General features: G+C 44.2%; 1 protein-coding gene across 1 annotated transcript in view; it reads left to right on the forward strand.

Annotated features, from left to right (window-relative positions):
• COL4A1 (collagen type IV alpha 1 chain) overlaps nucleotides 1-15,764 on the forward strand; it is a 175,439-nt gene that overhangs the window by 55,489 nt on the left and 104,186 nt on the right. The window contains exons 17-22 of the mRNA XM_028721789.2: nucleotides 987-1,040; nucleotides 1,387-1,428; nucleotides 4,501-4,594; nucleotides 9,119-9,154; nucleotides 10,677-10,841; nucleotides 13,242-13,337. Coding sequence (XP_028577622.2) covers nucleotides 987-1,040; nucleotides 1,387-1,428; nucleotides 4,501-4,594; nucleotides 9,119-9,154; nucleotides 10,677-10,841; nucleotides 13,242-13,337 — 487 coding nt within the window. The remainder of the gene's footprint in view (nucleotides 1-986; nucleotides 1,041-1,386; nucleotides 1,429-4,500; nucleotides 4,595-9,118; nucleotides 9,155-10,676; nucleotides 10,842-13,241; nucleotides 13,338-15,764) is intronic.

A 15,764-nucleotide genomic window follows, 5' to 3' on the forward strand; every position in this document is an offset into this window, starting at 1 on the left:
TTTTTTTGCAGATATAATTGTTCAAATTCAGAAGGAATCAGACTCTACCATGATAGCAGTGCTGGGTCGGGAGAGTACTGGTGCTCTCTCTGGTCAAGCTGTATCAGTTTCAGCCTGTTATTTCTGACGATGTCTACAGGCTGCTTGGATGACTGAAACTGACCACCTGTCTCCTTGATACTTGACCATCCTGGCTCATAAAAGTGAGCAAGGCAGGGATGGGCAATGGGCTCCATGGGATAGCAAATGCTTCCCTCTATGAGGAAGTCTTCCCGGAACCCCTTAAAGAAGTGGTTATTAAACTACTTTTTTTAAAAAAAAAACTTACTTGGACCAAGTCACTATGGCCAATTATTGCCCAGTCTCAAATCTTCCATTCCTGGACAAGGTGACTGAGCGGGTGGTCGCTGAACAACTTCAGGCATATCTGGAGGATGCGAACCATTTTGATCTCTTCCATTCGGGACTGAAACTGCCTTGGTCCTGCTGGTCAGTGGTCTCCAATGGACTAGGGACAGAGGTGAAAGCTGTTTCCTGGTTCTGCTGGATCTCTCAGCAGTTTTTCATACCATTGACCATGGAATCCTTTTGAACCATCTATGAGGGTTGGGAACTGGGGACACTTGTTATGCACCAGTTCCACTCCTTCCTCCTGGGCCGTGTCCAGAAAGGGGTGTTGGGGGCTCTCACTTGTGGGGTACCTCAGGGCTCTGTCCTTTCTCCCATGCTTTTCAACATCTATATGAAGTTGCTGGCAGAGATCATCATGGGTTTGGGCTGGGTGTTCACCAGTATGCGGATGGTACCCAGCTCTACCTCTTGTTTAAATCAGCACCAGTGGAGGTGGTGAATGTCCTGTCTGGAGGCGGTTGGAGGATGGATGACAATTAATGGATTGAGGTTAAAATAATCTTAAGGAGCTTGTCTTGATTTACAAATACCACAGTTAATGAAAACTATTATTATTATTATTATTATACGTGTAGGGAGAAACTGGCCCCCCGGGATTTCCAGGACTGCCCGGAATAAGTGGTCCTAAAGTAAGTAGATCCATTTGAAAATGTACTGGCATGTACTTTAGCTTTCATTCGCAATATTGCAATTAATGACCGCTCCCTGCTTAAAATGGGGGGTGCCCTTTGCGTGGACGTGTGCAGCCCCTAAATCTGGAGCGGCTCCAACAGCATAGGCTTGGCCTTGCCTTCCCTCCTGGGGGAAGCGTTGCCAAGGAGACCAGGCCAGGTAGGGGAGGGATTACCTGCCCACACAATAGAGGGAGGATCTTACCTGGGAATCCTCACTTGGCTCCAGAGCTTCGCAATATTGCAATTAATAATAATGTTTCCTTTAGTCAGCTTTAGAATTTAACTTTTTTATTTTTTTCAGGGAGATAAGGGTGCAGCAGGTCCTTCAGGACCTCCAGGAATAGTAAGTATTAAACTATGTGCTTAAATGAATGTCTCTTTTAACTATAATAAATGGAACATAGGAAACTGCCATAGGCTAGGTCAGACTATTTGTCCATGTAGCCCAGAGCTGCCTACTCTGACTTGCAGCAGCTGGCAAATATCATTTCCAACAGCTGCTCTGATCATTCCAACTGGAGCCACCAAGGGATTGAAGCTGGGGTGTCATGCATATGAAGGTAGTGTGATCCATCACTAGGTTGTAGCTTTTCCCATGGTTTCTTAATTTAATGCTTAGAAAGGGACTATGCAAAAATATTGATTCATCTGTGATGCTTTCTTTTTTCATGTGATCAAAATTTGATATTTCCTTATATGTAACAAATTTGTGTTTGAATTGCACAGAGACAGTTTTTCTTACTTTCCAGTAGTACGGTGCATCCACTTCAGAAGAATCATAGAATCACAGAATTGTAGAGTTGGAAGGAACCAAAGGGTCATCTAGTCCAACCCCCTTCAATGCAGGAATCTAAACTAAAGCATCCATGACTGATGGCCATCCAACCTCTGCTTAAAAACCTCCAAGGTGCACAAATTCCAGAGAGAAACCGTTCCACTGTCAAACAGCTCTTACCATCAGAAAGTTTTCCCTGACATTTAGTTGGAATCTCCTTTCTTGTAACTTGAAGCCATTGGTTCGAGTCCTACCCTACAGAACAGGAGAAAACAAGCTTGCTACATCTTTCATGAGACAGCCCTTGTGATACTTGAAGGTGCCTATCCTATCTCGTCTCAGTCTCCTCTATTCCAGGCTAAACATACCCAACTCCTTCAACCATTCCTCATAAGGCTTGGTTTCCAGACCCTTGATCATCTTGGTTGCCCTCCTCTGCACACCTTCCAGCTTGTCAACATCCTTCTTACATTTTGGAGCCCAGAATTGGACACTGTATTTCAGGTGTGGTCTGACCAAGGCAGAATGGAGTGGTACTATTGCTTCCCTTGATCTGGACACTAGGCTTCTGTTGATGCAACCTACAATAGCATTAGTCTTTTTTTGCTACTGCACCACACTGTTGACTCAAGTTCAGCTGCTTGTTCACTAAGACCTCTAGATCCTTTTCACTTGAACTGCTAGTTGTCCCCCATCCTATATCTGTGCACGTGCTTCTTCTTGGCTAAGTGCAGAACTTTCTATGAAATAAATGTACACATTGCTTGTGTGGGGGGTGTTGGAAAATCCAACCTGCACACAAACTTCTGTCTCTGCTTCACTTGTAGCTTGAGAAAACGCATACAAAAAATCACGAGTTCTTCCAACACCACATACTCTTGCATTTGTATCACACATTCCTTTCCTTCAAATGTGACCTGACTATAACTAGTGGACAAAAGATTGCAACTGGTAAATGGGCAAACTGGCCTGGAGGGCACCACTTTAGATCCACAAAGGGAAGTTAAATGAGACTAGTTCACATTTTTCAGATGTGGATGCCAGTAATGAAATAATAGTGGCTTGCCTTGTGAGTTCATGGCTCAGGTGGACAAAGGTACTTCCCAATTCCATGGCAAAGGTACTTCCCAATTCCAAGTGTTAAGTATTATCCCACTCTACATTACAGAATCTGATTGTGTGGCCTAGTCTTGGCAACTGTGCTCTGTTGTTGGATCGTTAGTTGGTACAATGTGATAAGTTTATAGAGTTAATCTTACTGGTACTTTTGGGGAGGCTTTGAAAAACCTCAAAGACCTTTGGCGAGGTTTAGCAGTTCTGTGAGCCTGTATAACGTGAGTTTTTTATTGATATGTTTTTATTTTATGTAAATCACCTTGGAAAGAATATTCTTCTTGAAAGGTGGCAGAGCCATTAATAAAATAGATAAAATAAATTCATTATATGTTCTTTTATATCCTTTTCATCAGGCCTCATCCCTCTGGCCTTCCTCACATATCTGTGTTGGGGTTAATTCATAGAATTACAGAATCTTAGAGTTGGAAGGGATCCCAAGGGTCACCCAGTCCAACCCACTGTAATGCAGGAATCTCAACTAAAGCATCCATGAGAGATGGCCATCCAGCTTCTGCTTAAAAATCTCCAGGGAAAGAGAGTCCACCCCCTCTCGTGGGAGTCTCTTCCACTGCTGAACAGCTCTTACTGTCAGAAAGTTTTTCCAAATGTTTAGTCGGAATCTCCTTCCTTGCAACTTGAAGCCATTGATTCAAGTCCTACCCTCCAGAGCTGGAAAAAAGCAAGCATGTTCCCTCCTCCATGTGACAAGCCCTTCAGATATTTGAAGATGGCTATCATATCTCCTCTCAGTCTCCTCTTTTCCAGGCTTGGTTTCCAGACCCTTGATCATCTTGGTTGCCCTCCTCTGCGCACTTTCCATCTTGTCAACATCCATCTTAAATTGTGGTGCCCAAGATTGCACACAATATTCCAAGTGTGGTCTGACTAAGGCAGAATAGAATGGGACTATGACTTCTCTTGATTTGGGCACTATACTTCTGTTGATGCAGCCTAGAATAGCATTAGCTTTTTTGCTGCTGCATCACACTGTTGAGTCATGCTAAGCTTGCGGTCCACCAAGATCCCTAGATCCTTTTCACCAATACTGTTAGTAAGCCAGGTGTCCCCCACCCTGTATTTGTTCATCTTGTTCTTCCTGCCAAAGTGCAGGACCTTACATTTGTCCCTATTGAAATTCATTTTGTTAGCTTGCGCCCAGTTCTCCAGTCTTTACTTAAAGTAAAGTTGCTTTACTTAAAGCACCTGGGTGGTGAGGTCTCTGTAGTATGTGGCACCACAACTTACCTTGGAGGCAAAACCCCTCATCCCCTCTCACTCTTACAATTTTTAGCCGCTTTAATTAGATAAATGTATAGAACCGAAGGGGTTTGAGATTGTGCTAAAAACAAACCCTTGCAAGCCTAAACTTGATGATTATGCACAGAGTAGAAGTCAGAGTAGAAGATTTTAGCAAGCCACTTGTGTACAGGATTGAACTCGATAGTTCTTATCTGTTAGAAGGCTGAAAGCATTTGGTGTTTTTTTTAAATTAATCTACATCATACTATTTCCCCTGTTATTCAGGTTATAGGGATTGGAGATCAAGAAGTAATAGGTGAGAAAGGCGACTCAGGTCTTCCAGGAATTCCTGGACAAAAAGGTGAACCAGGTCAAAAAGGTAAATATTGCTAATTGTTAATTATTTCATTATATTAACTTGGTCAAGAAATTAATTCAATTTAGTTTAAAAAATGATTTAATTGACTTCCTGCTGAGATTGTAGCTGATTCTTTCTTTCTCTAAATTCAGTGCATTCATTCAATAGACTTAATCCTCCTCCTTCAATCAGTGGAGCTAAAGAATATACATTCTGCTATTGTTTCAACTAACTCCACGGCTGTGGTGCTAGAGCTTTTTAAGATACTTATAGAAAAGCTGAAAACACAATTATCATCTGCAATACAGAATACAGCCACAAAGAGGGCGAGGGATCTAGCAAGCTGGTTTGACGCAGAGTGCAGACAAACAAGGAAGCATTTGAGAACAATTTATCGCAAATATAGGAATACTGTGGCACCCCCTTTATTTACCACATATATCTCCATAAGACGGAACTACAAACAACTATTAAAGAAGAAAAAACAAAAAGCCGAGTGAATCGCATGGCAAAGCCTGGTCAAGGCTTCACACGAGAAAGACCCAACTTGCTTTTGGCATACCATATCTGGCCTACTGGACCAGGAGTGTAACGGACTCATTTGTACCGTTGAACCCCGAGAGTGGATCCGATACTTTCAATCATTGTTTTATGATAAGGAAGCTCAGCTTAACAAGCCAAGCGTTCAACCAGAGGTTTCACTTCACTGGTCACTTGTAACCACAGAGGAGGTAGAGAATTTGATCGCACAGCTAAAGAACAACAAGGCCCCTGGCATAGATTATATTCCCACAGAACTTCTGAAGACCAACACTGGTGGTGGGCGACAATATTCTCCCACATTGATTTAACAGGCCTATTTCCCGAAGGGTGGGCCAAGGCGAAAATCATCCCAATTTATAAAAAGGGCCCCACATCGGACCTGGCGAGTTATAGATCTATTAGTCTTTTACCTATACCAAGCAAATTATATGCAAAACACCTCTATATCAAATTAACCAGTTGGATGGACACTGAGGCTATCTTGGCGGAGGAGCAAGCTGGATTTAGGCAAGACAGATCTACCATAGATCACTGTTTTGTCTTAGCACATCTTATTGACAAATACGCCAAGAAAACCCGTGGGGTCTTATATGCAGCCTTCATTGATTTGAAGACTGCCTTTGATTCAATTTCACGAGTAAGACTCTGGGCCAAATTGAATATATCCAGTATAGATAAAAGATTATTATTTTTGATTAATGGCCTATATAAAGATATTGTGTCGTACGTAAGATCCTCCACAAATGGCCAACTCATAGGCCCTGTACCAGCCACCAAGGGGGTTAAGCAAGGCTGCATTTTAGCCCCAGCATTATTTAACCTATATATCAATGACATGGTTAAAAGCTTAACATCTCCCGAGTTCCATGCTCCTAAATTGGCCACAAAACCAACCTCAGTGCTCTTATATGCTGATGATGCGGTCCACCTATCCCGAACAGAAATAGGCCTTAAAAGGTTGATAGGAGAATTCTCAGCATACTGCAGGAGAGAACAGCTGGTGGTAAACTATCAGAAAAGCAAAGTCATGGTTTTCTCAAGGAAACATAGATTACATAGCTGGAGCATGGACAATCACCCAATTGAGCAGGTTAAAGCCTTTAAATACCTGGGCATAGTCTTCCAGTCATCGGGGTCATGGGATGTACACCAAAAATCTGTTAAAGAAAAAGCAGCCCAATGATGCTAAGATGCTGTCCCATTTTTGCCATACAAAGGGCGGCAAATACATCCCAGCACCCCTAGAAGTTTTTCAAGCCAAATCTTTGGCGTAGATACTTTACAGGGCCCAAATTTGGACAGGTAATCATTGTAGTATTATTGAAACTGTCCAATCCAAATTTTTAAGGCAGATTTTTTTCTGTACCACCTTGTGTCCCAAATGCAGCATTACAACTAGAGGCAAGTCTTCCCTCTGTAGAAGCTTGGTCCTGGGAAAGAACTCTTAATTAGTGGCTCTGTTTAAATCCTCCCGGTCTACTGCCCTTAGTGACACAAGACCCCCATAAAAGTGTGTGGTCCAAAATTGTGCACCAAAAATTCCTCTCCTGCGGACTCCACCCGCATCAGCTTCTCACGATGGGTTTTATTAAAGCAAAAAGGCTAATTGAACAGCGTCTGAAGGACTTAGAGCAACAGAACAATCTGGCCATTATAAAGAAACTCTGTCCTTGGTATGCCTTTTGCCCCCCCTCTCAGTTTGATTCCCTGGCACCATATTTGTATAAATTAACTATCCCAAAATACAGATGTGCCTTCACACTGGCTAGATTGGATGTGATGCCCTCTGCCGTACTTGAGGGCAGATACCAAAAGATTCCAACTGAGAAACGACTCTGCCTCTGTGGAGATGGCAATCTGGAAACAGTGGCTCATGTTCTCCTGTCCTGTCCCCTTTATAAAGATCTGAGGAATGAGATCATCACGCCACTCCTGCTTACCATCCCAGGCCGCCCATCTGCGGCCACATTGTTCTTTCTGTTATCAGATCAAAAGGATCAGACAACAGCAAAGGTTGCTAGATTTATCAAAGGTGCAATGAGGCCACTATCTGAACAATAATCTTGACCATTTGATTGTCCTTTTTACCCATAGTTGTCTTTTTAATTATATACAGTGGTGCCCCGCAAGACGAACGCCTCGCAAGACGGAAAACCCGCTAGACGAAAGGGTTTTCTGTTTTGGAGACGCTTCGCAAAACGAATTTCCCTATGGGCTTCCTTCGCAAGACGAAAGCCCATAGGGAAATCTCCGGGACAGCGGGGAAGCGCAGCGGGTCTTCCCCACTGTCCTCGGACCTCCTCCGAAGCCTGGCGGGGGGGGCGGAGAGGTTTTTTAAAAACCCCGGGACAGCAGAGGACTTCTCCGCTGTCCGGGGCGATTTTAAAATGCTGGCGGGCGGCAGCGCTGCCGCCCACCAGCATTTTAAAAAACCTCGGGACAGCGAGGGACTTCTCCCTTCCGGGGCGATTTTAAAATGCTGGCGGGCGGCAGCGAAGGCAGCGAAGTCCCCCGCTGTCCCGAGGTTTTTTAAAATGCTGGCGTCTTCCCCGCTGTCCCCGGACCTCTTTTGAAGCAAGGGGCGGCGGGGAGAAGATCGCTTCTCCCCGTTGCCAGCCCCGCAATCTCCGGGGACAGAGGGAAAGGCGCGCGCGCCTTCCCCTCTGTCCCCGGACCCCTTTTGAACCAAGGGGCGGCAACGGGGAGAAGCGATCTTCTCCCCGTTGCCGCCCCTTGCTTCAAAAGAGGGGACAGAGGGGAGGGCGCGCGCGCCTTTCCCTCTGTCCCCGGACCCCTTTTGAAGCAAGGGGCGGCAACGGGGAGAAGCAATCTTCTCCCCTCCGCCCCTTGCTTCAAAAGAGGGAACAGAGGGGAAGGCGCGCGCGGACCTGGTCTGAAGGCGGTTTCCATAGGAACGCATTGATTGATTTTCAATGCATTCCTATGGGAAACCGTGCTTCGCAAGACGAAAAACTCGCAAGAAGAAAAAACTTGCGGAACGAATTAATTTCGTCTTGCGAGGCACCACTGTATACTGCTTGTTTTATATTGCTGTGGCCGTTGGCCAATGCAAATAAAGTTTATCTATCTATCAATAGATCAGGAAAATGAAGTGCATAATTAGATAAAGTGCCTGCTATACATTATAATTAAGTAATGATATAAGGCAATATCCAGTCATTAGTCCCACTCAGGATAAGTCCATTGATTTCAATAGGTCTACTATTGGGTATCTGAATTGGCCCCAATTCATTTTATGTGAAATTGTACATGATTAGATCCACATCTGATATCATGCCTAGTTCATGTTGAGCTTTTTCATGAATTATATGTTTGCCATGATATGGAGTGATAATTAGACCTATACATACCCTCCAACATTTCTCAGATGAAAATTGGGATGTTCTATTCTACACCAAGAAGCGTTTCCTCTGCATTTGATCTCACTGCACACATAAATGTCATGTACACATACACATCTGTCACCTTCAGCCAGTTGCAACCTCTCCATCTCACCTACTTCCCAGGATTCAATTATTATTGAAGGTTGTGCAGTCTTTACCCAGTTACCTGGGAATAAGCTCCATTGAATACAGTGGGACTTCTGAGTAGACAGTGTAAGGCTCCATTTCCAATAAAGGAATAAACAGTCTATGAATTTCCTAAAAAATGGCTGGTTGTGGAAGTATTGCAATTAAATAATTTAAAGTGGATTAGCGGCATTTTCCTTCAAAATTATAGGAAGGGCTTTAAAAATTTGTATGCCAGCTTCACCATTTCCTTCATTTGGTTCAGGTATTTCATTTTCAGGATAAACAGGACTCTGTTTTTGCACCTTTCTTCTTTCTTTGGCGATCACTTGTAGCCGAGTGAAGGAGGGGGGAAAGTAAAACCGGGACATTATGAGATCAAATCAGAAACGAGGGAGGCTTCTGTCCCTGGAATTATACCAAGCAGTTCAAATCTTTACTATCTAAGAATCCACTACCTTTGCTTTTGCAGGTTTTCCAGGTCTACCAGGGGCACCAGGTCTACCAGGTAAGACTGTTTCATTATTTGGTTGTCTTGTTTTAGGGTGCGTATTGCCTTTCCACGTAAATTCTAAAACTTTTTGCACAAAAAGATAAAAGTGTTGGTCCACTAAAAGAATTCCAAAATCCATATTAGGGCAATACATTTCTAAGGCCACCAAAATATCACAGAATGGCACAGAAGCTTTTAAGTTCTCATGATCTCTTCATCAGGCTAGATGGTAAACAGAGCAATGTGGGGAGAGGGGGAAGCGAGTTTGGATGATGCTGGAGCCTTAATTCTACATTTGGTCACAGTCTTAAGATGAAATGGGTTGCACCAAGGTCTGCTGGGAACAAGAAAAAAAAACTTTTAGACAAACGTCAGTGCCCAGTTTAACACATTTCTACAAAAATTTCTCTTGGGCATATTGCTTCAGTATTGCGCATAAACAGCTCACCAAGTTCACTCTGCATGTTTGAACTTCACAAGTGGAATCCAGCATAGCACTACGGCAATTGTTATGTCAGTATAGAAATTTCTGCATGTGCAATGGAATGTTCTCCCCCTTTCCTCTCCCTGTTTGCTCCCTAAATCTGTTCTAGGGGTTCCCCTAACCCTCTGGAGCAGATTTGTGGAGGGAGGGGGGCTGGGGGGGCAACACTGTTACAGAGGTGGAAATCCTTGCCCTGGCGGGACTCATTAGGAAAATACTGCCCTCAATAGGCCCTACGCAGGTGGATGTTTCTAGGAATTAGGTTGAACAAGTAGCTCTGATAAATAACTTACCGTATTTATCGCCCTATAGGACACACTTTTTCCCCTCCAAAAATGAAGGGGAAATGTGTGTGTGTGTCCTATGGGGCGAATGCAGGCTTTCGCTGAAGCCTGGAGAGCGAGAAGGGTCGGTGTGCACCAGGCTTCAGGAGAGCCCCACCGCCAGCCCCGCAAACTCAGGGGACAGCGGGAGAGGCGCAGTGCGCCTTTCCCGCTGTCCCCCGACTTGGTTAGAAGGCTGGTGGGGGGGGGGGAGAAGCCTGCTCCTCCCCGTCGCCAGCCCTGCAAACTCGGGGGACAGCGGGGAGGTGCAGCGCGCCATCCCGCTGTCTCCCGACCTGGTTTGGAGGCTGGCGGAGGGCTTCTCCCTCCCCCAGCCCCGCAAGCTCCCAGAGCGATGCCAAAGCTGCACGCAGCTTCGGCATGGCCCTGGGTCCCCTTCTGGGGGCTGGGGGAGGGGGAAGCTCGGGCTTCCACCGCCCCAGCCCCGCGCCTGGGGGGGGGGGAAATAAATTTTTTTCCTTTATCCCCCCCCCCAAATCTTGGTGCGTCCTATGGGCCGGTGCGTCCTATAGGGCAAAAAATATGGTATCTTGCTATTGTTTGAACTCATGAGGTAGTTTAGGATCAGATTCAGTATGGTATCTCAGTATGGTATCTCAGCTGTTATTATGGTGTTGCAATTATTTTATTGTTATTAAACAACTTATTGGTCAATATTTTTTTCTGTTGCTTTTATTGATGCCTACTTCACTGCATTATTGTAATCAAGGGCAACCCAGTCCTGGGATAATAGGGGCACCTGGTTTTCCGGGCGAGAGAGGAGAAAAGGGTGACCGGGGGTCTCCTGGATCTTCATTGCCTGGGCCAAAAGGAAGAGATGGACCTCCAGGACTTCCCGGTGTACCAGGGCTTCCAGGCCCACCTTTTGCAACAGGCAAGTCAAAATGCAGCCCAAAGTATACAGTCCTTTTAAAGTGCAAAAGAATTGAGATAGTAAGAAATGTTACGCCCATGGTCATAATAATGGTTAAAAAGAAAATTATGTTTTTTTTTAGAATTGGTTAAATGAATTTGTTTTCAGATGTGGTGCCTCATTCTAGAAGAAATTTCTGTTTCCTGTTTCAAAACCTTGACTTTGGCTTGGTTAAGTGGTTTCACAAGTAAGTAAGAGGGGGAAGGGTCTTAGGTCAGCTTCCCAAGGCAGTTTTAATCCTCTACATATTTCAAATTCCCATCAAATGTGTTGGGTAACAGACTCTTCAATGGACAGATCTCACTCCTCTGTGACTGTAAAAGTGGATCTATAGAATCGTTATATCATATAATCTTCTGTTGTCCATTACATTTGGCTCCACGGTCCAAGTTTCTGGCCCCATATTTATCGAGAATTGCTGACAGACCTCAGGAAGCCCAAATAATATACTTATTAAACGACGAAGAGTCAAGTAGATCCCTTGCAGTCGCTAGATACCTGACATTAAGTCTTATTTCATAATAGGAGAAATGGATCACTGTATGACTCTGACAGCTTAGCCAAACTTAAGAACCATCAATAAGTGCCAGAACTAAGACGCATATCCCCCAAAATCCGAGGGATTTGAATTGCGGTTGACATAGAGGGAGCTTATTGTATATAGTGTTTACTTAATTGAAGTAAAATTGGTTTTATATGGGTGTTTTAACTTGGAACTGTTTAAATTGTTTGTTTATGGATAAATTTTGATGTATTGTTTTAGATATGGGCCAATGGCCGTAATAAATCAAATCAATCAATCAATCATATTTCAGAATTTAGTCTGACATACAGGTTTCAGATTCACCTCCTAACTACTGCATAGCCTCTTCTTCTGAAGCAGAGCATCCTGTTACATAAGAGCTTGAGGCTCCAAGCAGAAGGGGGCAATGTCCGCTCCTTGCAAGCAGAGAGAAAGCAACAACTATAGGCCTCTAGGAGGCTATGAAGGGGTTCTGCTGGCTGAAACAGTTTCCTGAAGCAGCTGCAGAATAAGTTGTCCCTTCAGGTATCACAATTAATTCCTCGAGTTCTGCTGCTTTTGCAGTTTATAGAACTTGCCTTTTAGTTTACCTTCACTATTACAGCCACACACTTGCCTTCTCTGGTGAAGCCTTTGGTCAATGTGTCTTCCAAAATATTGTGTCCCACAGATGAGACTATAATGCTACCCTGCAAATGAATTGCTTTTCTAAAGACATCTCTCACCCCAATCACTGGAGAAATCAGTAATTGACGCATACTGTAAATGTCCTTTCTCAAGAGGTTCCATGGTGAAGAATTTTCCCAGCCATATTTGAAAGAGAGGCAGATGATCTTCACAATCAGAGCCTGTAGCCTCTGGTTTGTTCTCTTTGGATGTCTGAATTTATCAGCATTCAACTACTAATATAGTCTCAGTACAGTGTTTCTTTTTCTTCAATGTGTGCCCTTATGTTTTTATATAGAAGTTTACTTGATAGGGCTATATGTGGTTTGCTGTCAGGTGCTGGGCTCCTTAGTGTCATTCTGACAGAAACCTAAGAGGAGGTATATGCCCCCCACCCCCACACTCCTGAGAACAGAATTGTACAATCAGTTCAACTTTTTCCTTTGTTGCTGCACAAACTATTGAACTGTATGTTTGCAGAAATTGACATATTCACACAAACACGTACAAATTGTCCTACTGTAAGGGGAAATGTGTGTACTGTTTGCCAAATATGGGAAGTAAATGAACTTTTAGTGTGTAAAAAACTGGAATTTGGAAAAGAATCTTAGAATTGAGAATATTAGCATTATTTTGACTCAAATATGCTGTGGGCTATTTTCAAGCCAATTCAGCCTCCCAAGCAAATTTAGCAAGCAGATAAAATATATATGATTTTGTGGCATCTCAATTCAGGTTTTTGCATGCTAATGTGTATACAACAGCTCTGGTTTACATATTATTTTTATTCATTTATTATTTTATTTATAATTGTTTTATTTTAGTTTACTTTTTATTATAACTACATATTATGTTTTAGAGGAATATACTTCAGTGGTTGCCTTAAGGCCATGCAGGCAGTCCAGGTCCATATTTAGTCATGATAATGCTCTGGTTTCATGGAGAAATGTCCCATGTGAAGGATCTGGTTGCAGATAGAACCAGCAGCAGTTTCTACAACTATAGTAGCTCTTTTTCCAGCTACCCCAGTTGTGAGAACTGGTCCAAGCAGCACCTGTGATTTACCATTTCACTCAAGTAAGAGTGATCCATGTCACTGACATAAATTTTTTAGAAATAGGATTTGCCGTATAGAAACCATTCTGTGTTTTTTCCCCCCATTCAAACTGCAGATGGAATTCTGGAGTGCCAACCTGGGCAGCCTGGTGATCCAGGCCCTCCTGGGCCTCGTGGCCAGCATGGCTTCTTGGGAGAAAGGGGAGAAAAAGGTACCAACACTGACTTTGGATGTACATAGATATAGAACCTTCCAGGTAAAAGAAGTAGAGCTTGTTCTAGGCAACCAGTTCCATGAACCTGCTATTCCAGGGGCTTACTCATACCCACATGGCATGGGCACATTCAGGCAGCTCAGGGGACAGCAAAGAAAGACATAGTAGAGCAGTATCAGAAGATAATCCCACAAGGTCCATTCTGCACGTCACTCCCAACACTGCAGCAATCCTTCAAGCAGGACATTACACACCAACAACACCTGCACATTTGCCATACACAAAGGCACCAAGGAATGTATAGTGACAGCCTAATCACTGGCGGGGTGCAGTGGGTGTGGTCCGCCCCGGGTGTCATCTCTGAGGGGGGGGTGACATCACTGCCGCCCCCCTGGGATGCCACGGGCAGAACGCCCCTGGGACCCTCGCCCTGCCCCTGCGAGCAGCTAGCCCCGCCCTCGGGTGCACAGCATGTGTGCCGCTCCAGGTGCCAGAGCAGCTAGCTCCACCTCTGAGCCTAATGACTCTAGCCTGCCCAGCACATCAACAAAATATAACTTAGCAAAATGCAGTTGAGCTGCCTAGTTGCCCCTTTCTCATCTTGAGTTGGAGTCACTTTGCCCCCTCTTTTTCCTGGGAGGAGGTAGCCGCTGCTGATTGTGCGCAGTGACAGGCGACTCCTAGGAAGGAGTCGCCCTATCTTCTCCAATGCCAGAATCACTATTTCCCTTTCTTCAAAGTGAATCAGGGCACTGCACCTTTAACAGCTGGTGATAGGCAACAAGCAACAAGTGAAGCTTTCTCCATCCCTGCATTTCTGTGGAGAGTGTCATTTTAAAAAATGCCAGAGGCTCTTGGTTCTCAAATGAAGTCAGGGAATATGTGACTCAGCAGCCCCCAACTAGCTTGACCAATACAGGAGATGAACCCCTGGAGAAATGTGACATAGAAAGGCAGGACTGTCAGGAGACATGCTGTGCCTCTAGAGCTACAAAGTTGATTCCATTCCCTCATCTTGGACACCAATTCTCCAATTCTCAGCCAGAGGAGCAAGAACAGCAGTGGCAGACCTCAGAACACACTGATGTGGCCGTGGAAGGTACAGTGTACAGAACGATTTGTACTGTTCCCCAGAAAGGGAAGAGATGTGCAGTGGTGACAGTTGACTCCCTGTGAAGGGAGACAGAGGCATGATTCGTGATTTTAGTTTTCTCTACACAAATGCAGAGTATGGGAAGCATGCAAGAAGAACTTGAGCTCTTAATACAGGATGGCAAATATGACCTAATAGGCAACATGACTGGAATGTAGAACTCGAGGGGTATAACCTGTTCAAAAGGAATAGACCAAACAGGGTGGGGTGGAGTAGCATTATATATCTTATATTATATAGCATTATATAACCAGTGTGGTGTAGTGGTTAAGAGCAGTGGACTCGTCATCTGGTGAACCGGGTTTGATTCCCTGCTCCTCCGCATGCAGCTGCTGGGTGACCTTGGGCTAGTCACACTTCCCTGAAGTCTCTCAGTCTCACTCACCTCACAGAGTGTTTGTTATGGGGGAGGAAGGGAAAGGGGATTGTTAGCCGCTTTGAGACTCCTTACGGTAGTGATAAAGCGGGATATCAAATCCAAACTCCTCCTCCTCCTCTTCTTCTTCTTCTATGTAAGGGATGTGTACCCATCCATGACCTGGAGCAGGGAAGGCAGACGGAGAGTATAGGGGTAAAAATTGTAGGAGAGGGGGGAAACCAGTGACCTTCCTATGGATGTCTGCTATAGACCACCAAGCCAGACTGAAAACTTGGATGATGCCTTCCTATAGCAGATGACTAAACATTCAAAAAGGAGAGATATAGTAGTCATGGGAGACTTCAACTTCCCTAATATCTGTTGGAACTCAAACACCGGCAAGAATGTAAGGACCAACAAATTCAATTCCTCCATTGCATCAATGGCAATTCCATTTCTCAAAAGGTGGAACAAGCAACAAGAGGGTCAGCCCTCTTGGACCTGGTCCTCATCAACAGGGAGGAACAGATCAATGAAGTGGAAGTATTAGGAACCTTGGAAAGAAGTGATCATGTGCATTGGGGTTTCATTATACAGAGGGAAGAGTAAACTGAGTGTAGTCACACATACACTCTGGACTTTAAGAAGGCCAATTTTAAAAAGCTTAAGGAACTACTGGATGAAGTTCCATGGTCAGAAATGCTCAAAAGGAGTCCAAGATGGATGGTAGTTTCTCAAAGGTAAAATGTTGAAGACCAAATGGAGACAATTCCAACAACAAAAAAGTGGGAGGCATCTAATGAGACCATTGTAGCTTACAGATGAGCTGAGATTTAAGAAGGGCATGTATAAGAAATGGAAGAAAGGAGAACTCACAAAGGAAGAGTATATACATGGGTAGCCAACAGTTGCA

Source organism: Podarcis muralis, chromosome 3 (assembly GCF_964188315.1).
Source record: "Podarcis muralis chromosome 3, rPodMur119.hap1.1, whole genome shotgun sequence".
Lineage (NCBI taxonomy): Eukaryota > Metazoa > Chordata > Lepidosauria > Squamata > Lacertidae > Podarcis > Podarcis muralis.